Source organism: Thamnophis elegans, chromosome 9 (assembly GCF_009769535.1).
Source record: "Thamnophis elegans isolate rThaEle1 chromosome 9, rThaEle1.pri, whole genome shotgun sequence".
NCBI classification, from domain to species: Eukaryota; Metazoa; Chordata; class Lepidosauria; order Squamata; family Colubridae; genus Thamnophis; species Thamnophis elegans.
In genome coordinates this window covers 73,306,403-73,332,582 of record NC_045549.1, presented here as the reverse complement: position 1 = coordinate 73,332,582, position 26,180 = coordinate 73,306,403, and the positions used below count along the sequence as shown (strand labels likewise).

The following is a 26,180-nucleotide window of genomic DNA, read 5'->3' as shown; positions in this document are numbered from 1 at the left end:
GCATTACTCAAGCCAGTGTAGATAAGCCAAAATTTTATCTGCCCACCTTGCCTTTTGTCTTGTCCTTATTCTGATTAAGACAGGCATCCTGTTGGCTATGATTAATCTGGAAAAAAGTACATTGCTTTAATACAGTACGTTATATTAAGCAAAGATTTGAAACTGTTTCCTCAGTTTCTCTGGCTGAGGCAGGTCTTTCCTTCCTTCCTTCCTTCCTTCCTTCCTTCCTTCCCTCCCTCCCTCCCTCCCTCCCTCCCTGCCTCCCTTCCTCTTTCTTTCTCCCCTTCCTCTTTAAAACATCCTATTTCAATTTCTCTGGCTGAGATGGATCTTTCATCCGTTCATTCATTCATTCATTTATATTGCCGCCTATTCACCAAGGCAGCTTACAGAATATAAAACCACATTTACAACAGTAAAAACTAACAAAATGGATCAAATAAATTAATATAGTACAATATAACAAAATCAATCTCCACCTCCCACATACGCACCCTGCCCCAGTGACAGCTGTTCACAGGATTTAATGGGCTTCATCACACTCTGCGTTCCCCTGGCCCACTGGCAGAACCAGGTCTTCAGCGCCTTCTGGAAGAGTGTCAGAGTGGGGGCCATTCTAATCTCTGGGAGAATGATGTTATAGAGGGAGGGAGCCACCACCGAGAAGGCCCTTCTTCTGGGTCCCACCAGGTGTATCCCCTGCAGGGATGGGACCTGCAGCATTCCCTGCCTCCCTGCTCTGGTGGGCCAGGTAGATGTGACTGGCAAGAGGCGGTCCTTCAGATCACCTGGTCCCAAGCCATGGAGGGCTTTAAAGGTGGCAACTGCCCCCTTGAATTGCACCTGGAGGCAAATTGGAAGCCGATGCAGCTCCCGCGGAAGAGGTGATACATGTGCACACTGGGGTCTTCACAAAACCCTCCGGGCCACTGCATTTTGCACCAACTGGAGCTTCCGAATGCCCTTCAAGGGCAGCCCCATGTAGAGCACATTGGAATAGTCAAGTCAGGAAGTGACTAGGACATGAGTGACTGTGAGTTGGAACTGTCGGTCCAAGGCAGGGTGTCCCTGGCCCACAACCCGCATTTGCGCAAAGTCCCAGTTGCTATATAACCAGAATAATCCATTATAATTATTCTGTTAATAAATTATGGCCTGCTTGTTGTTTGCCTCTGACTCATTCTTCTGTCATCCCTTTGCTCCCTGATGGATATTTAACAATTTGTAGACAAAATCACTGGATTGTGGTTCAGCTGATGTCAGAATGATGTCTGTTCTGCTATTACAAATAAAGGAGTCAGATTTGAAAATCATCTTTGTCTGCCACAGAAGTTAAGACATGCAATTCTCTGTCTCTCTCTCTCTCTCTGTCTCTCTCTCTGTGTGTCTCTTTCTGTCTCTGTTTCTCTCCCTCTCTGTCTCTCATTCTCTCTGTCTCTGTTTCTCTCATTCTCTGTCTCATTTTTTCTCTCTTTCTCTGTGTGTGTGTGTGTCTGTCTGTCTATCTATCTCTCTCTCTTTCTGTCTTTCTTTCTCTCCCTCTCTCTGTCTCTCATTCTCTCTGTTTTTCTCTCTCTCTCATTCTCTCTCTCATTTTCTGTCTCTCTCTGTCTCATTTCTCCCTCTGTTTCATTTCTCTCTCTCTCTCTCTCATTAATTTTTGCTTTCAGACTGTCCCAAGAAGCAATTGTGAGAAAAACATACCATATGTTAGCAATTCCTGAATTGTTCATGTTCCAACCTTTCCCCCCAACTTCCCAAATAAATTTGGAAACTCTTTATCATCCCAAGAAGTAAAAAGAAGGCAAGAAGACATTCCAGAGTAGGACTGCTTTAGAAAACAGATATATTAGATGCATATGATACAACGTTTAGGCCTTTAAATAAAATTTGATAGTAGGGAAAGTTACTCCCAGATACCTGATTTTTTTAAGTTCCATAATCTAATGCACTCTCCTCCTATAAGTTCAGACACATCACAAATATGAACAATGTTGTACAGACATACGAACGGTAATGATGTTTTGTGGACACATACATGGATCCCTATTTCTGCATAAGATGTTTAGCATACTTAAGAGCTGGGAGGAAAAATACCCTGCTATTCAAATACTGTTATTTCCTGCTATAACTGACTGACTTTCTTTTTTTTCCCCTATGGAGCATGCCACAAACTAATACCTTTGCTCGGTAAAGCTGAAAGCCTCATTCATACTTTTGACAAATAGCCTTTTCATTAAAAGAGCTGTTATGCAGGATATGCCTGCTTTGGAATATGCAAACAGCTATGAGGTCTGCGCTTGACATTTTGTATTGAGAAAGAAACTTAATGAATGCTTAAAATTTTGGCACCCCATTTTTTTATATGTATATTTCATCTCTGGTATTCAATTTTTTTTGTTTTTGCTGCATTACTTCTCCAAATGTCCTGTTGGTTTCTAAGGAGGCAGTTTTCATCAGCCCATTTCTGTGGCTAATAACTGACAAAGCAGTCTTAGCATGTGCTTTTGTATTACTTTCTATATTTTGTTTAATAATGTAGAAGTATCAGCACATTCAAGTAGGGGCTGACATTTATGGGGTGTGGAAGAGAACATTGCTTTGCCCAGTCTCTTTTCAAAGGACACTGATAAATCCTCACTTCAGTTATAAATTAGTATTTCTTTTAGGGCTACATATGGCAATCTCTTCCAGCAGCAATTTTTTAATACCATCAATCTAAATAAATTAAAGGGGTTTTTTTGGAGGGGGGGAAGGTAGCATAGTTGCAATTTTAATCATTTTAATAGATTAGTTGATCAGGGCAGGAGTCAGCAATCTGTGGCTTTTGAGCTGCATGTGGCTCTTTCATCCTGCTGCGGCTCCTTGTTGCTCAAAATTTGCATTGCAATCGCCAATGTGTGATACCTGCTGCCATATGATTTATTGGGCCTATTTGAACCCCCAGTAGGCCAACCCTGGATAAATCCAAGAAAAGTTTCAGAAAGAAAACAGAACCTTTAATTCAACTACATATGTTAGTTTTGTGGCTCCCGGTGTTTTCTTTTCTGTGGGAAATGCGTCCAAATGGCTCTTTGAGTGTTTTGCTGATGCCTGAGCTAGGGGGAAGTTATTATGAAGATTTAAGACCAAGTTGCCTTGTTTTTAAGCTGTTTATGATACTATCTACGAGACCGTCTTCTGCCACATACCTCCCAGCGTCCGATAAGATCACACAGGATGGGCCTTCTCCAGGTGCTGTCGACTAGATAATGTCGTCTGGCAGCTCCTCGGGGGAGGGCCTTCTCTGTAGCTGCCCTGGCCCTATGGAACGATCTACCCCCAGAGATCCGGACCCTCCCCACTCTCTCGGCCTTCCGAATGTCTACTAAGACCTGGCTATTCCGGCAGGCCTGGGGCTGTTGACCTGATGAATGAGGTCTAGCCCCACTAAGATTGAGTGCATGATGTGTTTTTAACCGCTTTCCCTCTCTATTTTAATTTTTAGTATTCTTTTTAGAGTTGTTTTTATGTAAGCTGCCCGGAGTCCTTCGGGATTGGGCGGCATATAAATTCATTAAACTTTGAACTTTGAAACTTAAAGTAAGATCAATAATAAAAAACAATAATTATAACTTTACATAATTTCATTTGGACATCACATCCTATTAAGCATCTCATCCACAGGACAAAAATACAATTTGTGGCTGCCGATTTGAAATGACGTGACTGGTTGGCCATGATGCTGGACTTAAGACAAAGTCATCTTGCTTGCACATCGATATAAGACGACCCATTGACTAGCTAGCTCAGTTTTCTCCAAGCCAACCTGATCACTTCCAGATGCATTGGGGATCGCAACTGTAATTTACAACCATAGTTGGGGAAGATGGAGCTAGCAGGAGGAAGGCATGGAAGGAAGAGAAAACGGGGCCCTGCAGAGTTTGACAGATGGGATTGTAGGTTCCTCTAGACTGACAGTTGAAAGTCAACCAAGGTGAAGTGGGAAAGCAGCCGGCTGCTTGTGGTTCACACCCACATAGTGATTAATCTCAGTCTTGAGTGTGGATTGTGACTAAGATTTGTGTGATATTAATCCTGGGAGTAAAGCTAAAAGAATTATCAAGAGACAGGTTGGGGGAACGTAATCTGCTCCTTTCAGCATGAAGAATCAAGTCAGAGCTACTTCAGGGAAAAGATTCCAGGAATAAATAAATCAAGAGTTGGGGGGGTGGGGTGGGAACCCATAGGATATCATGTCAGATATTGTATTTGTATTGTATTGATTGTGCTGAGCTGTGGTGGCGCAGTGGTTAAAATGCAGAACTGCAGGCTTCTTCTGCTGATCGACGGCTGCCTGCAGTTTGGCAGATTGCATCTCACCAGATTCAAGGTTGACTCAGCCTTCCATCCTTCCGAGGTCGGTAAAATGAGGACCCAGATTGTTGGGGGCAAGAGGCTGACTCTGTAAACCGCTTAGAGAGGGCTGGAAAGCACTGTGAAGCGGTACATACCATGTTTCCCCGAAAATAAGACAGGGTCTTATTTTCTTTTGACCCCTGAAATAAGCGTTTCGCCTTATTTTCGGGGAGGTCTTATTATTTTTGAGGTGCAGGAGGCGGCTGGCATGGTCACCTCATGGCTGCTGCTGTGTTGCAATATTTTCAGGGAGGGCTTGTTTTAGCGCATGGGCTCAAAAGCTCGATTGGGCTTATTATCCGGGGAGGTCTTATTTTCAGGGAAGTGTTGTTACTATTATCATGTCAGATATTATATTTAAGTATTTATGTTACACTCCAGTCCTGTCCCTCAGGAATATCCATAGTTAAAGAGTATACTAGGAAGAATTTTTTGATGTGCAAAGGACCTATAGAATTTTTTGGGTAGTTGAACAAAAAAAGATTTATGGGGAGCTGGCGAGATTCATTTCTGCTCTCAGGTTTATCTCAGATTGAAGACAAAAACATGTTGGGATGAACTTCTTTCGGTGGTTCTTTCAATAAGAGAATAAATAATAGCAGAGAAAGACGGGTCAGGAGAAGTCATGAATGAAGGACAGACGGAAGTCTCAAAATGGTTGCGTCAGTTCCCTTTCCATTCTTTAAAGTTGTGTCTCTTGGCAAGTTTGTGATGGGTGGACTTCAACGCCCAACATTTCCCAACCAGGAAGCTGTCTAGAGCCAGGCTGTTATTAAGGCCAGCTGGGATGTTGGACGTAATGTCTGTCCTGACATTAAACACATTGCTAAGGTTACACACTGACTTTTGCAACTTCCTTGTTTCTTAGCATGAAAAATTAAATCTATCTCAGCAGTTTTTATAACTTCTAGTGAAATCTTTATCACGCTTTTTCTGAAGTAAATTCCTTTTTGTTTAGAATAGAATAGAATTTAGAATAGAATAGAATAGAATTTAGAATAGAATATCAGAATAAAGAATAGAATAGAATAGAATAGAATTTAGAAGAGAATATCAGACTATAGAATAGAATAGAATAGAAAAGAAAAGAATTTTTTATTGGCCAAGTGGGATTGGACACACAAGAATTTGTTTTTAGTGCCTATGCTCTCAGTGTACCTAAGGAGAATAAAATACATTCATCAAGAATAAAATGATGAAACTCATACTAGGAAACAATCAAACAATATGAATTGTAAAAATACAAGGAACATGCTTATAGCCATAAGTGGGAGGAGATAGGTACTAGGAAGGATGAGGAAAATAATAGTACTATAGTCTTAGTAATTAGTTTGACAGGGTTGTGGGGATTAGTTGTTTAGCAGAGTGATGGCATTCAGGAAAAAACTGTCCTTGTGTCTAGTTGTTGTGCAGTGTCCTATAGTGTCATTTTGAGAATAGGAGTTGAAACAATTTGTGCCCAGGATGTGAGGGGTCTGTAGATATTTTCACAGCCCCCTTTTTGACTCGTGCAGTATACAGGTCCTCAGTGGATTCTATTGGAGCTGATTAAGTGCATATATGAAAGAGCATTTGAGGAAATATTTCCTTTCTCTCGGGATTTATTTGTTCTCAGTTATGCTGGTTGGACCCTCAGCCTTTTGCCCCAGGGCAGGGGTCTCCAAACCTTGGCCACTTAAAGACTGGTGGACTTCAACTCCCAGAATCCCTCAGCCAGCAGGACTTCATGGTCATGCTTGGCAGGCACAGAATCCTGATGATTAGGCGGGGGGGGGCATGAATTATTTTAGGACGAGGAGTTACGTTGTCCAATTGCTGATGTTCAACTCCTGTCCACCTGTTTAGCACCGCAAGAAGTCTAGACAAAATCCTAGCACTCTGTCAGTACTCTGTCGGATTCACAATTCCACCCTACCCCAAACTACCCTCCTTTTCTGAGTATAAGATGCTCCGGAGTATAAGACGCACCCAGCTTTTGGGCAGGAAAACAAGGGGGATGGAAATCTGCTTCCCAGCAATTTGCCTCCTTGCAGCAAACAGCAAACAGTACAGAGGATATACACTGTTTGTGGTGTTACATTTCAGACTATACATGTATAGATGCTGTTAAAATTGATGTGCTTTCTGGAAGTATACTTATTCTCTGTTATTTAAATGAAGAGACAATAGCACTGGGCCTCTTCAGATCAACATTTATTTTAAAACTTCTTCATTTTGTTAAGTTGTCTAGAACAATAATAAAGCAGTCTTTAAAAAATAAGTCTCATAATTTGAACATTCTATAGGCATTTATAGTTATTTTTTTACCTCCTTGCAGCAAACAGCCTGATCAGCACAAGGGGAAAAAAAAATCTGCCTCTACCTTCCAGCAATTTGCCTCCTTGCAGCAAACAGCCCATTTCACTTTCAGTTTTAGCAGGGGTCGCTTGATGATCAGCTGTTTCAGACTGCAGGGATTGCCACAGCCCTGTGATGGCGAACCGATGGCACAAGTGCCGGAAGTGGCACACAGGCATCTCTCCGGGCATGTCAGCCATCAGTCATTGCTCTTCCGGGTTTTGGCGCACATGTTCTGGCCAGCTGGTCTTTGTGCATGCATGAGAAGACCAGGTGACTGGCACGCATGCGCACGCCGGAAACCAGAAGCTTAGCTTCCTGCGTGCATATGCGCATCAGGAAACTGCTCTTCCAGTTTCCGGCGTTCCCACGCATGCACACCGGGGAACTGCTCTTCTGGTTTCCAGTGCTTCCACACGTACGCACCCGTGCTCCCGTTTCGGCACTCGGTGCCGAAAAGGTTCTCCAACACTGCCATAGCCTATTGCTGCCTCAACCCCCATTTCCCCCGTTTGTTGCAAGGAGGCAAATTGCTGGGAGGCGGAGGCCAAAGGGTGTGGGACGGTGGGTGGTGGGCGAGGCTACAGTCAGTGTATCAGACATACCCAAATTTCCACCCTCTTTTAGGGGGGGGAAGTGCATCTTATACTCCAAAAAATACGGTAACCTTCCCGGCTGATCATCTCTTGATGTGTTTGAAGTTAATTCTGCCCTCCCTTTCCTTCTTGTTGTCGTCCTTCCTCTAGTGCCGGGACCAAACCCATCGGCTGAGAACGACATGAGTGTCACAATGATAATGGTGGGCTGGCTGGTCATTGCACTGGTCTTGTTCTTGATGAGACCCACCAGCTTACGGAGATCGATCACTTCCGAAAAGCCGTCGAGCCCACATAATGTGAGTCTGTTTCCTGGTCCCTTTATTTCCTTTGGTTGGGTAATAACAGAATGGGAAGGAAATGTACAAATACATGGAAAAAATAATCCACTCATCCCAAGGTAGCTCGTACGACACTGGTTCAGTATAGGTAGTCCTCAATTTACAACAGTTTCTATAGTGACCGTTCAGAGTTACAACAGCACTGAAAAAAGGAACTGACGGCTGTTTTTCACACTTAACGACCTTTGCAGCCTCCCCATGGCCACGTGATCCAAATTCAGAGGCTCAGCAATGGGTTCGTACTTATGACCGTTGCAGCATCCCAGAGTCACATGGTCCCCTTTTGCAACTTTCTGGAAGCCAAATTCACTTAACAACCAAGCTACTAACTTATCAGCTGCAGTGATTCGCTTATCAACAGTGGCAGGAAATGTCGTAAAATGGGGCAAAACTCTCTTGAACAAATGTGTCATTTGTCTCGAAATTTTGGGCTCAATTGTGGCCGTAAGTCAAGGACTACCTGCAAGACTTATTTTCCAGGATGTCGTAATACTGCATTGCTATTTAGTGAAATCATTCAAGTTAGATTATCTTGAAGAATTTTTGTGGGCTGATGAGATTTTCAAGAAAACAGAGAAGGGGGTTTGAATAATCCTGTCAGCTTATCGGTGATAACCTGGTTAACGTAACGGATTAGGCTAGGATTATTCTAAGTAGCGTTTCGTTCATTTTCTTGAAAGCTCCTTGCTAGCTACTTGGATTTTCCAGTGAGGTTTCCCCCCACCCCCAATCTAAATAGCTCTTAATTTTCCCTTCCTCCTTTACCTTTTAATGCTTCCTTGTTCTTTTAGACTGTATTCTTTGCTGCTTTTTCTCTGTCTGCACGCACCACACAATGGTGTCTCCTTTCCTTTTGGACGCAATCATTCTATATACATCGCACAACCGCCTTTGCGTCATTGTTTTAGCAAGCATCCTCTTTCATTACTTCCCATCAGTGTAAGTCCACGTACTTCTTTGGCACGAATAAGATGCTTTTCCTTTTGTTCCAGGTAGCTTCCACCTCCTATTTTGTTGACTTTCTAATCCAGAGGTCTCCAACCTTGGCAACTTTAAGACTTGTGGACTTCAACTCCCAGAATTCTCCAGGCCGCACGGTTGGCTGAGGAATTCTGTGGGTTGATGTTCGCAGATCTTAAAAGTTGTCAAGGTTAGACACCCCTGTTGATTGATTGATTTGATTGATTGGTTGATTTTATTATATTTATATGCTGCCCTTTTCCCCCGAAGGGGACTCAGGGCGGCTCACAATTCAAATCAGGGAAGGGGGGTACAGACAGAAAATAAAAGACAAAACATAACAATACATAATTTAAAAACACACAATAGTCATACCATTCGAGACGGGGGCAACAGCTCTTTAGCCCCAGGCCTGTTGGAACAGCCAGGTTTTAAGGGCTTTGCGGAAGGCCTGGAGGGTGGTGAGGGTTCGAATCTCCACAGGAAGTTCGTTCCAGAGGGTCGGAGCGGCCACAGAGAAGGCTCTCCTCCGGGTAGTCGCCAGTCGGCACTGGCCGGTGGATGGAATTCGGAGGAGGCCTAATCTGTGGGATCTAATCGGTCTAGTGGAGGTGATTGGCAGCAGGCGGTGTCTCAAGTACCCAGGTCCAATACCATGAAGGGCTTTATAAGTGACGACTAGCGCCTTGAAGCGCATCCGGAGACCAATAGGCAGCCAGTGCAGCTCGCGGAGGATAGGTGTTACGTGGGTGAACCGAGGTGCACCCACGATCGCTTGCGCGGCTGCATTCTGGACAAGCTGAAGTCTCCGAATGCTCTTCAAGGGCTGCCCCATGTAGAGCATGTTGCAGTAGTCACTCACTGGGAAATAATTCTATTTTTTTCATACAGTATTTTTTTTATTTTTTTCTATTTTCACTTGTTTCTTCTTTCCTGCTCTTTCTTGTGCATTTATTCCAGAGATCATCCATTGCTTGTTTTACGTTCACAATTTATCATCATCACCTATCTCCTTGTCTTTCCGTCGTCTTCTGCTTTTAGATTTGTATTCCTCCCTTTGCCACCCATATGTATGAATAGACATATTCTTAAACCGTGCATTCAAGACCCTGAGTTCTAATCCCGCCTTAGCCATGAAAGTCTGCTGGGTTGACTCAGCTGTGGTTGTAAATTGAAGACTACCTGTGATTTCTTTTATTCCCTGAAATAAAAATTTGTAAAGAGGTATGAGGCTCTTTTAAGTGGGCAGCCCCCTTCTCTTGTGCAATATTCAGAAATCTCTAAATCAATATATTCTCAACACACAGGGACAAGAACCACCAGCTCCACCAGTGGACTGAAGTTTCCTGGAAAAACTCAACAAGTTTAATCTTCAGTGACCAAAAAAAAGAGCATTCCTTATCATTGTATAGTAGGGACTTATTTTGTACATAGAATATCCATTTTCTTTTTCTATTTCTTAAGCGACATTTAAATAGATTAACTTAACGTGGTGGGAAGTAACAGCATTTCATTGATGGGTGTTGAACTTATGTCCACTACAATATTTAAAGGAAAAAAAAGTTAAACCTCTCTATTGATAATCAGTTGCTCTTGTTCAGACTAGTGGGTTTTCTCTTCCTATCTACTTAGAGATTAAAAATTGCAGTAAATTCCTCTGTGATCTTCACCCATTTTGTGGGGGAAATCCGCAAAAGTTCCTTCCAGTGTGTCCATTTTCAAAAAGTTCATATACTACAGCCTTCTCCAATTAGTGCCTTTTGCATATGTTGAATATTATGTCGTATTCCTAGCTGGCAGAGTCAACAATCCAGATGATTTCACATTAAGAAAGCTGATGTAAACTAGTTATAGTTTTATCAATGAAACAGTTTATTTAGAGGAGGGGAGAGAGGAGAGAGGAAGGAAGGAAGGAAGGAAGGAAAATAAGTTAACAAATAAAGCCTGAATAATTAAAATTTACATTGAAAACTAGTCCCACTCTTATACAACGATTTTCCTTCACTGCAATTGCTTAAAAGCTTCTGTAGTCAAAATCAACTTCTGGATTGCATTAGATTAACACATTTTTTTACATGTTATTCAAATGTCGATGGAATACTGTCACAGCCAAACACTTTGCCTCATGAGGCCACAGCACAGAATTTGCCAAAAACTGCAGATTTCGAGTGGTCTTCCCTTTAGAAATAAGAAGCAAAATTGGCGTGTTAAGCTTCTATGAAGCTCAACCTGTTGATGTTACACCCTTTCCTAAAAAAAAAAAAGATCAAAACCAGGGAAGTCCAATCTTGGCAATTTTAAAACTTGTGAACTTCAACTCTCAGAATTCTGGGAGTTGACGTCTACCAGTAGGTTGAAGCCCACAGAGATAACCTCATGTCTTCTTGTTATAAAAAAGACAGCCCACTTTTACAGCGTGGTAAATTACAGAGGGAAATAACTACTGCTACAACCTTAAGATCAGTTTTGAAAAACAAACATTGAATTATTCCATTACGGGAAAGTTCACTTGAAATTAAATGAGGACATTCCTGGAATTTGAGGGCAGATTGACTTTCCCAAATCTATGGATTAGTGTTAACCTAGGTTTGCAGGGAAAATTTCATACTGAAAGCACTGTTCTTTCTACGAATGGAAATCGACAAGAGTATCTGCCAGTTGCCAACAGTTCGCCCATAAAAAAACCCCAAACGTTTAGGTTTGCTTGAGTGATTGCCATTTTTAAAATTGAATGTTCTGTGCGTTGCCAATCATCTCAGCTACTTAAGAGTCTCCCCCAAAATACAGGGAGCAAACATTTATCCCCCCCCCCCCATTTGTGAGCGTAGTTGTGATTTTGGGAAGGGAATGTGTAGGTTTTTTTTTTACTTTGCAAATATCTTCTACAAATAGAAGGTTATTTCCAAGAATTAAAATTATTACCTGCATCATGAAGCAACAGAAGGACATAAATAACAGTCTGGGAATACAGAATCACCTACAGACTTGGTGTTTCTGGGTGCTGAGCAGTGGTGGGATTCAACCGGTGTAACAGCCGGCTTGCTGAGTGCGCGCATGAAGTGCATTTAAAAACAAGTGAAAAACTTACCTTCTACTGCAGCCCCCGTGAGTAAAACAGCCGAGGTGGGGCTATCCGCTCTACGGCACTGATCAGCTGGGCTTCAAACGAAGGAAATATAGGTCAGTATAGCGCAGGGGCGGGCGGATTGTCGGAGCTATCAGTTCACTCGAACCGGTCTGAACCTGCTGAATCCCACCATTTAAAATGCTTCATGTTTGGTTATCGAAGCTAACCAGGATGCCAACCGGTTACAAAAACCCCTCTCTCTCCATAGGATTCAAAATCACAGTTCTCTCTCTGTAGCCTTTCCTTGGTTTCAACTGTAATTCTGTTAGCGACAGAACGTGTGAGGTGCAAAGTGGCTTTGAAGGCTGACACCGTTGTTTGGCTTCTTCAAACTGGCCCTTCGGTGAGAGAACGTGCCCAAACAGCCAAGGAACCAAAAAGCCTTGTGAAAATTTGCATTCTTGTACATTTAAGGTAGCCTTCCTGCTGCATTTTTAAAATTCCTTGAATTACTATCAAGGACAATGCAAGGGGAATATAGTTCCAGTGTAAAGTTATGCAAAGGTTCTATGTTTTAAAAAGTTTCTGAACCGTCAGGGCAGCCAAATCCTGAGTTTAATCTGTTGATCTGCTCAGTGAGAGTAACTGTATTTTTCGGAGTAGAAGATGCACTTCTTTCCGCCCCTAAAAGAGGGTGAAAAATTGAGTGTGTCTTATACTCTGAATGTGGTGTGCTTTTGAAGCTGTTTATTATCCCCATCGAGGATGTGGGCTCACAACCAGAGAATTAATGTGCTGAAACTGACCAGGCTAAGGATGCTAGCCAGATGAACACTTTTTTTTCTTGTTTTTCTCCTCAAAAACTAAGGTGCATCTTATACTCTGGAGCGTCTTATACTCTGAAAAATACGGTAACTGCTAAGTAAGCATGCCTAACATTGCATTTTTAATGCCAAGAAGAATCCTCCCGTTTTTTCTTAACCGTTTTCAAAAAACACGCCAAGAGTTTTCTCCAACCTGCCAAATTCATTTTAACAAGCCTACAGTCCTTTTTTATTTATTTATTGGGCCTTAAGATTTTTTTAAAAATCAAGAGGAGTTATCCACATGCTCATTAGAAAAACCTTAACATTTCAATCTCTTTTGTTGGATCCAAATAGTTTAGGAGGGTTGGACTGGAACCTGAACATCATAGTTTCTCATTCATCCTTAGCCCCAGAAATTCACTGATGACTCAAACTATTTCAGCAAGGTGTGACTGTGAAACAAACTGGAATAGGTAAACCTCTATACATTTCCTTTAATCCTTAGAGAAGACCAGTCTAACAAATATAATAAGGTTGTTGGACATCACTTTTCCATTCCATTTCATTCCACCACCACTCCGGCAAAAATATTGTAGGGAAACTTGGTGAAGGCAGTGAGTTGTCGAGAGACCTAATGCTTGCAAACTGGAAGATGTAAGTTACAGGCAAGTAGGATTTTACTATCCGAGTTACTTCTGAACCTCCCCGAGTCTTAAAATCCAGTTCTTGCTGGATTTGAAGGATGGGAAACGTATTTCAACTAATCCTAGTAACTCAACCTAATTCATCTGCTGTTTATTTGTACGAGGATTAAGGATGTATGCTTTAAAAGTTTCTCAGTTTTTACACCTTTCAGCAAGCTTGGGTAACAGATCCATCCACTGATAACTACATTTGGTCAATTTATTTCAAGGAAGGGATCTACCGTTTGTATTAATGCCAATGTGGGAGCAGTCTGTCCCAACCTGTGTTCATAAAATGCTATTTTTTAGATTTTGGAGATTCACTCTTTTAGCCAGGGAATAACATTAAAGAATTCTTCGGAATTGTTTTAAGAATTACAGCACTGTGTTTGGGGCATTTCATGATTCCTCTTAAAATAGCGTTTGAGAACCTTTCTGTGTTTCATTTTTTAAAAAATGTTGGTTACTTTTCATGCAAGTTTGTTCATCTTTACCAACCTTTCTAAGGTTGGCAGAACAGCTCAAAAATGTGACACAGTTACGAGTCCTAGGGCTGAATAGATTTATTTTGTTCTCAAGAATAATTTGTTGATATAAACATTTGGACAGAGAGAAACTGAAGAAGCAAAATGTGAATTAATGTACAGCTTGTTCCAGGGCCATTTTATGAAACCACAACATTGCAACAGAGCCACAAATATAATCTGTTAACAGATACAATAACCATTGTGTTAAAGGTTCACTACAGGACAAACCAAATTTACAGCCCATACATTGGTTTTATTGACTTTTTTTTTCTACTTTAAGTGAATAAACTAGATTTATTCTAAGCTAGAATAAGATGGACGATTATGATGACTTGTTTAAAAAGCTGGTTTATGGGATGATGGTAAGATTAGCAGAATTTAGAAACCCCAGCAAAGTGTGGGGGAGGGATTTTGATTGTGAAAATATGGTCCAGAAAAGTTTTGGAAATTCTTTTTCTGACATTGCAGCTTTTATATAACCCCAGCCACTGATTAAACTCAGAAAAAAAAATGAACATAGTTTTTTCTACTTACTGAATTTCTACAGCATTTAATGTTTAAACTTTAGGTGTCAGAATTGACGTTTCACATTCACCTATGAACTGCGACAGCTCTTTCTGCCTTAGTTTAGAATATGTCTCGCGGACAAAAAGATTGAATATACTGTGATGGGTTTTATTGATTTAAATTGTCTGAATTATGCCAAACGGAAAAGATCTGTGCCATGTTATAATCCTTTTACTACAAGATTTGCTGTGAAATAAAGGGCTTGTTCTATGCACTTTTTTAAAAAAAAAACATTCTCTCGACAAATAGAACCACTAATAAAACTTCTCAAAAGTCTGGATTTTGTATTTCTCTGTTATTTTGCTTTGCTTTGATGTGGGAGTGGGGGGGGGGGGGAGGCTGGTCTCCTTTGCTAATGCTTCACTCCAAAATAACATGGGCCATCTTGACATGTCACATTTCCTGAGTCCTTTTGGATTTGTTTACGGTGATTTCAAAGTTTATGTTTTTTTTTTAATTGAGAGTTAACCGTTGCGCAGATGCGTTGTGTTCAGTGCAGTTCACAAGACTGTGCATTTTAAATTGGTACATTTCCCTCTTATTCTGAAGTTCTGATTAAAAGTGTCCTGCACTTTTCTACAGGGAGAAATGTCAGCCTTATTTACATGTCTATGGGGGGGGGGAGGGAAAACTGGATAAAATACAGAAATAAAAAAATCTTAAGGGAGACAGAAATTCGGAGCCCCAGTCCTCTGCCCCCAAGCAAAAACTAAGATGGGGCATTTTATAAATGCAGATTTGGTAATCCCTATAGCAAAGTCTGATTAAAAAGGTAAAGGGTTAGGGTCACTTGAGTAACTGTGGATTAGGATAATGATAAAAAGCCTGCCCGTTGATGACAAGGCTGGGGGGTGGGAGTGGGGTGGAATAAACATCAATAAAGGAGAATATTTGTAGCTCAGGGTTGAAAGGAGGGATCCTTGGTTGTTTTCTTACAGGCGTTTCATTACCTGACTAGGTAACATCATCAGGGCTAGTTGAAAATTAAATCATAAGGCTGCAGCAGCTCTCAGAACACGGAATTCCCACATTTGCACCAATTTCTGCTGTGTCGACTTTTATTTTGCTATCCCAGAAATGCTAATACGATCGAAGACATTTTTTTTCTCTTTATTTTGTGTGACTTATGGAAGCCTATTTTTTTTTTCCTGCATGTGGAAAGAGGGCATAAAAATTGAAAAGGACCCTCCACAAATAAACAAGTTACCCCAAAAGGAAAATAGACTTCTCACTTTTGCAAACATCAAATATAGAGATTGCAGCCCCTGGATTTTCTTTAAATCATAAGGTAAAGGTTCCCCTCGCACATATGTGCTAGTCATTCCCAAGTCTAGGGGGCAGTGCTCATCTCTGTTTCAAAACCGAAGAGCCAGCGCTGCCTGAAGACATCTCCGTGGTCATGTGGCTGGCATGACTCAATGCCAAAGGCGAACAGAACACTCTTACCTTCCCACCAAAGGTGGTTCTTATTTTTCCTACTTGCGTTTTTACATGCTTTTGAACTGCTAGGTTGGCAGAAGCTGGGACAGGTAACGGGAGCTCACTCCGTTACGTGGTGTTAGGGATTCGAACCGCCGAACTGCCGACCTTTCTGATCTGCAAGCTCAGCATCTTAGCCACTCTCCCTTTTCCCCTCCCTTCTTCCTTCTCCCCTCCTGCCCTGTGCTTTCTTTCTCCCTTGTCCATTCTCCTTTCCTTTTTTCCTTTCTATATCCTTCTCTATCCTTTCCTCCCTCCTTCCTTCCCTTTCATTTTTTCCTAACATCTTTCCCTATCTCTCCCTCCCTTGTTGTCTTCCTTCTTTCCATCCTTCCTTCTCTCCATCCTTCATTCCTTCTTCCTTCTTTCTATCCTTTCCATCCTTCCTTCTTTCCATTTTTCCTTCTCTCCTTCCATCATTTGTTCCTTTTCCATCCTTCCTTCTTTATATCCCTCCTTCTTTCCTCCTCTCTATCCTTCCTTTCTTCTTTCCATCCTTCCTTCTCCCCTTCCTTCTTTCTATCCTTTCCATCCCTCCTTCCTTCTTTCCATTTTTCCTTCTCTCCTTCCATCCTTTGTTTCTTCTCTCCTTCCTTCCTTCTTTACATCCGTCCTTCTTTCCATTTCTCCTTCTCTCCATCCTTCCTTCCTTCCTTCTCTCCATCCTTCTTTCCTTCTCGCCTTTCTATCCTTTCCATCCCTCCTTCCTTCTTTCCATTTTTCCTTCTCTCCTTCCATCCTTTGTTTCTTCTCTCCATCCTTCCTTCTTTACATCCGTCCTTCTTTCCATTTTTCCTTCTCTCCTTCCTTCTCTCCATCCTTCCTTCCTTCTCTCCTTTCTATCCTTTCCATCCCTCCTTCCTTCTTTCCATTTTTCCTTCTCTCCTTCCATCCTTTGTTTCTTCTCTCCATACTTCCTTCTTTACATCCGTCATTCTTTCCATTTTTCCTTCTTTCCATCCTTCCTTCCATCCTTCCCTGGGGCCAAGCGGGAAGACCCGGCCGGCGGCGGCGTTAGGCATCCTCCGGCGGAAGAGGAGCGATGGGTTCCCTCCCTCCGCGGCCTTCCCCGCCCACTCCGAGGCCCAGGCCGCCTCCGGCGGTGCAATTGGGTCTGGGCTTCCTCCGTGCCCGAAGGGGGCCTGGCCGGGCTGGGCGCCGCCTCCGCCGCCTCCTGCCCGAGCAGGAGGAGGAAGGCGCCCCTTTAAAGCGGGAGGCGCTGCGGGGCGGCCCCACTCGGCCTCTGCCGCCCGCCCGGCTCCTGCCTCGCCTCCGCCCGCCCCGCGCCCGCCTCGCCGCCCCTCAGGTAGTCCAGGCCTCCCGGGTGGGAGATGGGTGGAGGGGGAGACCGTCTGGCTCTGGTGGGGAGAGGGTTGAAGGGAAGGTGGAGGCCCTTCTCTTCCTCCTTTTCTCTCTCTCTTTCCTTCTCTCCATCTTTCCTTCCCTCCTCCCTTCCTCTTGAAAAAAGGTCCCTTTCCCTCAGTTTCTTTTCTTTCTTTCTTCCTTCCGTCTCTTTTTCCCTCCCTCTTTTTCTTTCTCTCTCTTCTTTCCTTCCATCTCTTTTTCCCTCCTCCCCTTTCTTTTTCTTTCTTTCCTTCCCTCCCTCCTTCCTTCCTCTTTAAAAAAGGTCCCGTTTCCTCAGTTTCTCTGGCTGAGGTGGGTCTTTTCCTTCTTTCTTTTCTTCCATCTCTTTTTCCCTCCCCCTTTTTCTTTCTCTCTCTCCTGTCCTTCCATCTCTTCCCCCCCTTTCTTTCTCTTTCTTTCTTTTCTTCCCTCCCACCTTCCTTTCTCTTTAAAAAGATCCTGTTTCCTCAGTTTCTCTGGCTGAGGTGGGTCTTGTCTTTTCTTTCTTTCTTCTTTCTTCTTTCTTCTTTCTTTCTTTCTTTCTTTTCTTCCATCTCTTTTTCCCTTCCCCTTTTTCTTTCTTTCTCTCCTTTCCTTCCGTCTCTTTTTCCCTCCCCCCTTTCTTTTTTCTTTTTGTTTCCTTCCCTCCTCTCCCTCTCTTTCTTTCTCTCCCCCCACCTTTCTTCCTCTTTAAAAGTCCTATTTCTGATCACTATAACATTAGCCAAATATATATATGGCGAAGTCCTATTTCTTCAGTTTCTCTGGCTGAGGTTGGTCCTTCCTTCTCTTTCTTTCTCCTCCTTCCTTCCTTTCTTCCACTTTAAAATATCCTATTTTCTCCATTTCTCTGGCTGAGGTGGGTCCTTTCTTTTCTTTCTTTCTTTCTTTCTTTCTTTCTTTCTTTCTTTCTTTCTTTCTTTCTTTCTTTCTCCCACCTTCCTTCCACTTTAAAATGTCCCATTTCCTCTATTTTTCTAGCTGGGGTGGGTCTTTCTTTCTTTATTTCCTTTCTCCCTCTCTTTCTTTCTTCTCCCTTCCTTCCACTTTAAAATGTCATATTCCCTCCATTTTTCTGGCTAAGGTGGGTCCTTCCTTCCTTCCTCTCCTCTCCTCTCCTCTCCTCTCCCTCTCTTCCCCCCCCCTTCCTTCCACTTTAAAATGTCTCATTTCCTCAATTTCTCTGGCTGAAGTGGGCCTCCCCCCACTTCTTCTCCTGTGATGTGGGGCAAGAGGCTTCAAGAAACTCTGGGGTAGAGGTGGGGGATGCTTCCCCCCCCCACGCTTCCCTTCCTCCAACTTCATTCATTCTGGGAATTTCCCAGCATAAATGAAAGGACTGATTTGAGACTCAAGATGGACTGGAGTGGGGTTCCCAAAGCCAATTTTATTTTGGAGCGGCTTTGGTCTCCCAGCCAGTGGTGGAAATGTGGAGGGGGAAACCATGCTTGCTTTGGGGGGTTTATAAAATGGGGTTCCCCTCTATAAGACCTAATGGGTGAGCCAATTTATTCTGCACCCTTCGCGGATTCACTCCACCAACATCCCATCCCCCCAATCCATTTAATCTGGAATAATTACCATATTATGCCCGGCTCTGCAATTGTAGAGTTCAGGAAGAAATATTTCGCACACAGCTCTTCCTTTCCAGAGGCTGTTTTAAAGTAATCTATCATTTCCAAAAGATTCTTTTAAAGTCATTAATTAACATATTGTCTTCATTAATTTTCAGCACTGCATTCCTTTTACCGTATTGTCTATTATTGTATCATGACATCAGTACTACAGCCTTGCTATCGATAGTTTCTATCCTATATTTCTATTCTATAAATTGTGTGTGTGTGTGTGTGTGTGTGTGTGTGTGTATTTTCGTAGATTTTCACGGGTGTAGGTATGCTGGTCTTGTTTTATCCAGGTCTTTTCCCGTGTAAGACCCGGATACAACAAGACCAGCATACCTACACCCGTGAAAATCTACGAATATATATATGCTCCCTCCCATATTTGGGCATACCAGGTGCTTTGACATAACACACACACACACACACACACACACACACACACGGCTATGTGTGTGTTTGTGTGTGTTCCATAAGTCTGGAACACCTTGAGTGGAATTACAACCAAACTTGGTACACAGATGACTTACTCTCTGGAGAAAAACACTGTGGGGGTAAGACACCCCTCACACCGTGTATACTGTTAAGATACAGCCTGTTGTGCCGTAAAATGGCTTCTACTGTACAGCGCAGTGGAGTTTTGCTACTGATAGTTTCTATCCTTTTCAGGACGGCTCATTTTTTATTCCCTTGTGAGATTGGAGGAGTGGATCTTAAGGGTTAGGGGAAAATGAAGATTTTTTTCTTTCTTTCCCCCAGTTCTGTAGTAATGTATTTAGGATGGTACTTCAAGGTATCCCTTAAGCAAATTCTGTAGGTCTGGAAATCCATTGCACAATTGGGATTTAAGCTGGTGTGTAGTTTGTCACTAACATTCTATAGGTTGCATGAAAAAAAAACATTCTTGGGGCTATAAATGTAATCTACGTAAAAATGGCTATGTGTATGTGTGTGTATGTATGTTCCAGCATAACTCTGGAAAGTTTCGAGCAATTTCAATAAAACTTGGTACACAGATGACTTTCTGGAGAAAAATATTGTGGGGATAAGACACCCCTAACACCCCTCGGGGTGTGTGTTCTGTTAAGATGTAGCCGGTGGTGCCTTTCAATGACTTCTACTGTACTGCCGTAAAACGGCTTCTACTGTACAGGGCAGTGGAGTTGCCACGGTAATGGCTTCACCGTACTCTTACCCTCTTGGTAAGGGGGAAAATCCAACTTTAGAAATGACGTTTGGTCCGGATGTTTTCCCCTTCTAAATAAAATTCCCTGGCAATGCCAGGCTATCGGCTAGTTATATTATAAGAAGGAATTATAAGAAACCATCCTAACTGTGTGTTTCTGATCACTATAACATTAGCCAATGATAGATAGATAGATAGATAGATAGATAGATAGATAGATAGATAGATAGATAGATAGATAGATAGATGATAGATAGATGATTGATATATATATATATATATATATATATATATATATATATATATATATATATATATATATATATATATATATTTCATGCAGTTGAAATAGATGGAAAGTTAAGATTGCTCTCCTTTATACGGTACTTTGCTTATGTTGAAATAAAGCTTGCTTTTATGAATTCCGACCTGTGGCTGGACCTCAATCAAAGACATAATTGAGTGCCAAATAAGTTTTTTCCTTCTTCTACAGCCAGTGTGTCTACTTCTAGGGCAATGAATATCTATGTCTGTTGACCAAAGACTTATTGAGATCTCAGCGTTAAATTCAAGATTTAGCATTTGATCGGCGACCTGTTCTATTTTGCTTTACTTCAAAAAGTTATAAAAGGAAGACATCGATATTCCTGCTTTAATAGGAGAGTTTGCTTCATTTCTTACCATATTTGGTAAGTTTTTGCATCCTATTGGTGATCAACCAATAAGACTGCCTATAACAGTGTTTTTCAACCACTGTGCCGCGGCACACTAGTGTGCCGTGACATAGTATAAGGTGTGCCGTGGGAAAAACACCCACCTATATTGAATATAGGCACAGAGTTAAATTTTTTAAACATTTTCTAATGGTGGTGTGCCTCGTGATTTTTTTCATGAAAAAAGTGTGCCTTTGCACAAAAAAGGTTGAAAAACACTGGCCTATAAGGCAAGCCATGCACTAGGCTGCCTTCCTTCCTATCCAAAAAAAACCCCAAGGAGTCATCCTGTTTTTCCTGAAAGTGCTGTCTTCCCAAATGATGTTAAAATCTCTGTTGGTCTTTGCTATGGTCAGGATGGGCAGAAGTTGCAAGCCAATAACATCTGGAAAGCATTTCTCTCCTCTGACTTATGAGGCAGCTATGGGATGATTTGAACATTTTTGACTCATGCTGAGCAGCATTATTAGACCTGCTGGTTGCCGTAAAGAAATAAATAATTCAGGATTTCTGGTTTCTGATTGACAAATATACAAATAAATACAATAGCAGAGTTGGAAGGGACCTTGGAGGTCTTCTAGTCCAACCCCCTGCCTGCTTAGGCAGGTAACCCTATACCGTTTCAGACAAATGGCTATCCAACATCATCTTAAAGACTTCCAGTGTTGGGGCATTCACAATTACTGGCGGCAACTTCTGTTCCACTGATTAATTGTTCTCACTGTCAGGAAATTTCTCCTCAGTTCTAAGTTGCTTCTCTCTTTGATTAGTTTCCACCCATTGCTTCATGTTCTACCCTCAGGTGCTTTGGAGAATAGTTTGAGTTCCTCTTCTTTGTGGCAACCCCTGAGATATTGGAAGGCTGCTATCCTGTCTCCCCTAGTCCTTCTTTTCATTAAACTAGACATACCAAGTTCCTGCAACTGTTCTTCATATGTTTTAGCCTCCACTCCCCTAATTATCTTTGTTGCTCTTCTCCGCACTCTTTCTAGAGTCTCAACATCTTTTCTACATCGTGGCAACCAAAACTGGATGCAAATATTCCAAGTGTGGCCTTACCAAGGCATTATAAAGTGGCATTAACACTTCACATGATCTTAATTATATCCCTCTGTTTATGTAGCCTAGAACTGTGTTGGCTTTTTTGGCATCTGTTGCACAAATGCTGATTGACAAATGCTGATTGACAAATGCTGATTGACAAATGCCGATTTCAATCACAAATCCAGAACTATTTGATTGGGAAGTAGGTACCGGTATATAGAATATAAAAATGCTGGATTAGGTCAGCCTTGGCAATTCTGGTATCCTAAGAAGAGACTGAACAACAGATAATAACAGCAGTGTGACTTAATTTGGTCAAAGGGAAGTTATGTGATCTTCAGATCAGTTAATGATCTGATGTGATTACTGGGGGGGGGGGGGAATTGGGGAGCTATTTGAAATCCAGTCTGATCCACAGAGTGAAACCCTTATTGAGTAGAGTTGAGACTCTAGAAACTATAGAGTGAAGAGATTCACTAAGGGGCAGAGCCCCCCAAAATACAAAGAACGGTTGCAGGAATTGGATATTTTTAGTCTAGCGAAAAGAAGGATTAGGGGGGGGTGACACGATAACAGTTTTCCAATATTTGAGGGGCTGCCAGAAAGAGGAGGGGGTCAACCTCTTCTCCAAAGCACCTGAAAATCGGAGACGAAGCAGAGGATGGAAACTAATCAAGGAGAGAAGCAACTTAGGAGAAATTTCCTGGTCCAGACGAACACCCGTGTGAAGAGCTCACCTTTTTGACCTTTGGTGACGAAAAGATTCACCGTCATTGCTATAAGGTCTCCTGCTTGAGCAGGGGTTGGACTAGAGGACTTCCGAGATCCCTTCCAACTCTGCTCGGTTCTGCCATAGTAAACGAACCCAGCTTAATCTTTCGTCTCTGTGTATGTGTGTGTAATATCTAATCCAGGCAGCCCTCCGTTCCAACCCCTTGGAAGAAAACGGAAAGACGTTTGCCATTTGGAAGGGATTAATCAGCTTCAAGAATGTCTAATCCACCAGGCCAACCCGTGTTGAAATCCACCCAGATTCCGTTGAACGAGTGTGCGTCAATTGGGCAATTCCCCCACTCCACCCTTCTCTTTAACAGTTTCTTCCTTGTATTTTGCAAGAAAAAGGAGGAAAAAAAGAGGTTGGCTTGGGGGAAGGGAAGTGACTCCTTGCAAACTGCTTCTTAAAAGAGAAGGAGTTGTAAAGAAGATGTTTTACTCTGGGGTGTGTTTGCAAGCACTCTTTCCTCTAAATGCTGCTTCTTACCAAGTCAACTTCATTTCTTTCTTTCTCCCCCCCCCCCCCTCCATGGTTTATAATTCAGTACAGGCAGTCCTCGACTTACAACAGTTCGTTTAGTGACCGAAGTTACGACAGCACTGAAAAAAATGACGACCATTTATAACACACCTGCAGCCTCTCTGCGGTCTTATGATTTTACATTCGGATGCTTTGACAGCCGATGCACATTTATGACGGTTGCAGGAATGTCCCAGGTTACTGGGATCCATTTTTGTGGCCTTCTGACAGTGCAGCTTACCAATTTAAGAACTGCAGCGATTCGCTAGCAAATGTGGCAAGGAAAATTCGTAAAATGTAGAAAACTCGCTCAACGGCATAAATTTTGTGGTCGTAAGTTGAGGACTATCTGTATTGCAGGGTTTAGTTTTTTCTCAGGCCGGGATGAGCCTCTGTGAACACAAAGTAAGATGGGGTTGAGTGACTCTTGCAAAGAGAACATGCTGGGATTGCCATAAAATGCTTCCCAAACAGCTCCTTCCTTCCCAAATTGGCTTAGGCAGGACTTGTAGGTGCTTCCAAACAGAAATCTTGAACGCAAATTTAGGGGCCCATATGAGCATGCCTTTCGAAAGTGGTTTTCACTTTGTGCAATGTTGAAACTCTGCTGAAACTATGGGAGCAACCGTGCCTCAGATAGAAAGTCCATACAGAAAGTGGTGAGGACAGCGGAGAAGATTATAGGATGCTCACTTCCCATTATTCGGGATAGTGCTTATAAGCGCTGTTCGCTTAGAACTCGAAGCACTGTTAGAGACCCCACACACCCTCTCCATGGTCTGCTTCTGTTGTTCCCCTCTGGGGGGAGGTGTCAGAAGTATTTCTAGCACGACTAACAGATTCTATAATTGTATACATATACATGGCGAGAAAAAGGAATCTTGTGAGTTTACCAGATTGATGGCATAAGGACCAAAGCTGTTACAGAATCTAGTGGTCCTTCTAGAAACGCTTTGAAACCTCCTCCCAGAGGAGAGCAACAGAAACAGACCGTAAAGTGTATGTGTAGGGACTCTGACAATGCTTTGAGCTCTAAGCACATAGCACTTATAGGCAGTATCCTGAATAACGGGAAGTGAGCTTTCTATAATCATTTCCACTGTCCTCAACACTCTCTGTATGGACTTTCTGTCTGAGGGGCTGCTATGTGTATGTATACATTTGAACTAAACTGTGATGTTTCTTTGTGTCATATAAATGTGTGTGTGTGTGTGTGTGTGTGTATGCACAATGATTATTTTTTGAGAGCTGAACGCAATGATATTTTATTTTAAGATCTGCTGATTCGTGTACCTTTAAACTGACGATACAGTTTTTATTCCATTCTAAAATTTGGCTCCAATTGACCCCCGTCCCAATTTATTTCCTCACCAGATCAGTCATGTTTGAAATCAAGAAAATCTGTTGCATCGGTGCTGGTTACGTTGGTGGGCCAACATGCAGCGTTATTGCTCACATGTGCCCCAAAATTAAAGTCACCGTAGTTGATGTTAACGAAGCTCGAATCGGGGCGTGGAATTCTGACATCCTTCCGATTTATGAGGTATAGTGGCTCAGTAATATTACTTTTTTGTTCTGGCTGATTTTATGCTGCCTTTCATGCGCCTGGATTTCTGCAACGCTGCTGTTACTATCTTTATGAAATCCATCCTTATTGTTAATCATTTTTTATGTGCTGTTCCGGAGTGGCTAACGGAAGAATCTTCTGTCACATCTTCATAACTGCCCATGGGGCAGAATAGAATAAGGACAAGGACTTGCTCCCTCAATAATTACTGGGTTTCCCCAAAAATAAGACAGGGTCTTATTTTCTTTTGACCCCCAAAATAAGCGCCTGGCCTTATTTTCATCACTACTAGAAGGGGGTGGGATTTGCAGAAAAGGAGAAAGCTCTCTGAGCTTAGTGGTTTTCTTTCAGACGTTTCATTACCCAAACTAGGTAACAACATCAGTGCTAGAAAGAAGGGGGACTTGCAAGGAGGAGGAGGAGGACTGTGGGGTCCTTGATGCTCTCTCAGCTTGGTGGTTTTCTGGCAGACATTTCATTACCCAACTAAGTAACATCATCAGTGCTAGAAGGGATTGTGGCTTGCAGAGTGAAGGAGGAGAACTAAAGTTCCATAGCGCTCTCTAGAGCCTTGCGGTTTCCTTGCGGTTCACCCGCTGTTTGCTCAACAGGTGGCTTGCCCTGTATCCCACTCCTCACTAGCACTGATGATGTTACCTATTTGGGTAATGAAAGGTCTGCAACAAAACAGCCAAGTTCAGAGACCACCAAAGACCCCACAAGCCTCGGTTGACCTACAGCGAAGGAATGAAGTTGCTTTTTAATTTTTAGTCATGAATTTATTCATTCAATTTTTTTTTACAGCCGCCCATCTTCACAAATGACTTTTTGGGTGGCTCACAATTCTGCTATAACTCGATCAGGCTTCGTCCCTTTCAAAAATTCAAATTCAAATTTAATGAATTTATATGCCGCCCAATCCCGAAGGACTCCGGGCGGCTTACAGAAATACAACTCTAAAAAGGATAAAAATTAAAAATAGGGAAGAGAAGCAGATTAAAAGAGAAACACATGATGCACTCAATCTAGGCGGGGCTGGACCTCATTCATGAGGTCAACAGCCCCAGGCCTGCCGGAATAGCCAGGTTTTAGTGGCCTTTCGGAAGGCCGAGAGAGTGGGAAGGGTCCGGATCTCAGGGGGTAGGTCGTTCCATAGGGTCGGAGCAGCTACAGAGAAGGCCCTCCCCCGAGGAGTCGCCAGCCAACATTGTCTGGTCGATGGCACCCGGAGAAGGCCTATCCTGTGAGATCTTGTCGGCCATTGGGAGGTATGTGGCAGAAGACGGTCTCGCAGATAGCAATATCAATAGCAGTTAGACTTATATAGCGCTTCATAGGGCTTTCAGCCCTCTCTAAGCGGTTTACAGAGTCAGCATATTGCCCCCACAGTCTGGGTCCTCATTTCACCCACTTCGGAAGGATGGAAGGCTGAGTCAACCTTGAGCCGGTGAGATTAGAACCGCCGAACTGCAGAACTAGCAGTCAGCTGAAGTGGCCTGCAATACTGCACCCTAACCACTGCGCCACCTGCACCATCCGGGTCCTAGGCCATGTAGGGCTTTAAAGGTGATAACCAGCACCTTGAAGCGCGTTCGGAGACCGATAGGGAGCCAGTGCAGCTCGCGGAGGATAGGTGTAACATGGGTGTATCT

At 42.6% G+C, this 26,180-nt stretch overlaps 2 protein-coding genes across 5 annotated transcripts in view; both read left to right on the top strand.

Annotated features, from left to right (window-relative positions):
- Positions 1-14,558, top strand: part of SMIM14 (small integral membrane protein 14) — a 36,116-nt gene extending 21,558 nt beyond the window's left edge. For all 3 annotated transcript variants that reach the window (XM_032224048.1, XM_032224047.1, XM_032224046.1), the window contains 2 exons: positions 7,482-7,630; positions 9,940-14,558. In XM_032224048.1, coding sequence (XP_032079939.1) covers positions 7,482-7,630; positions 9,940-9,972 — 182 coding nt within the window. In that variant the 3' untranslated portion in view covers positions 9,973-14,558. The remainder of the gene's footprint in view (positions 1-7,481; positions 7,631-9,939) is intronic.
- A 2,310-nt stretch (positions 14,559-16,868) lies between these two features.
- Positions 16,869-26,180, top strand: part of UGDH (UDP-glucose 6-dehydrogenase) — a 24,488-nt gene continuing 15,176 nt past the window's right edge. Inside the window, exons 1-2 of one of the 2 annotated variants that reach the window (XM_032224108.1) lie at positions 16,869-17,067; positions 24,336-24,504. In XM_032224108.1, coding sequence (XP_032079999.1) covers positions 24,343-24,504 — 162 coding nt within the window. In that variant the 5' untranslated portion in view covers positions 16,869-17,067; positions 24,336-24,342. Of the gene's footprint in view, positions 17,068-20,406; positions 20,600-24,335; positions 24,505-26,180 lie in introns of those variants that run through there. The other variant, XM_032224109.1, reaches the window with a different exon arrangement.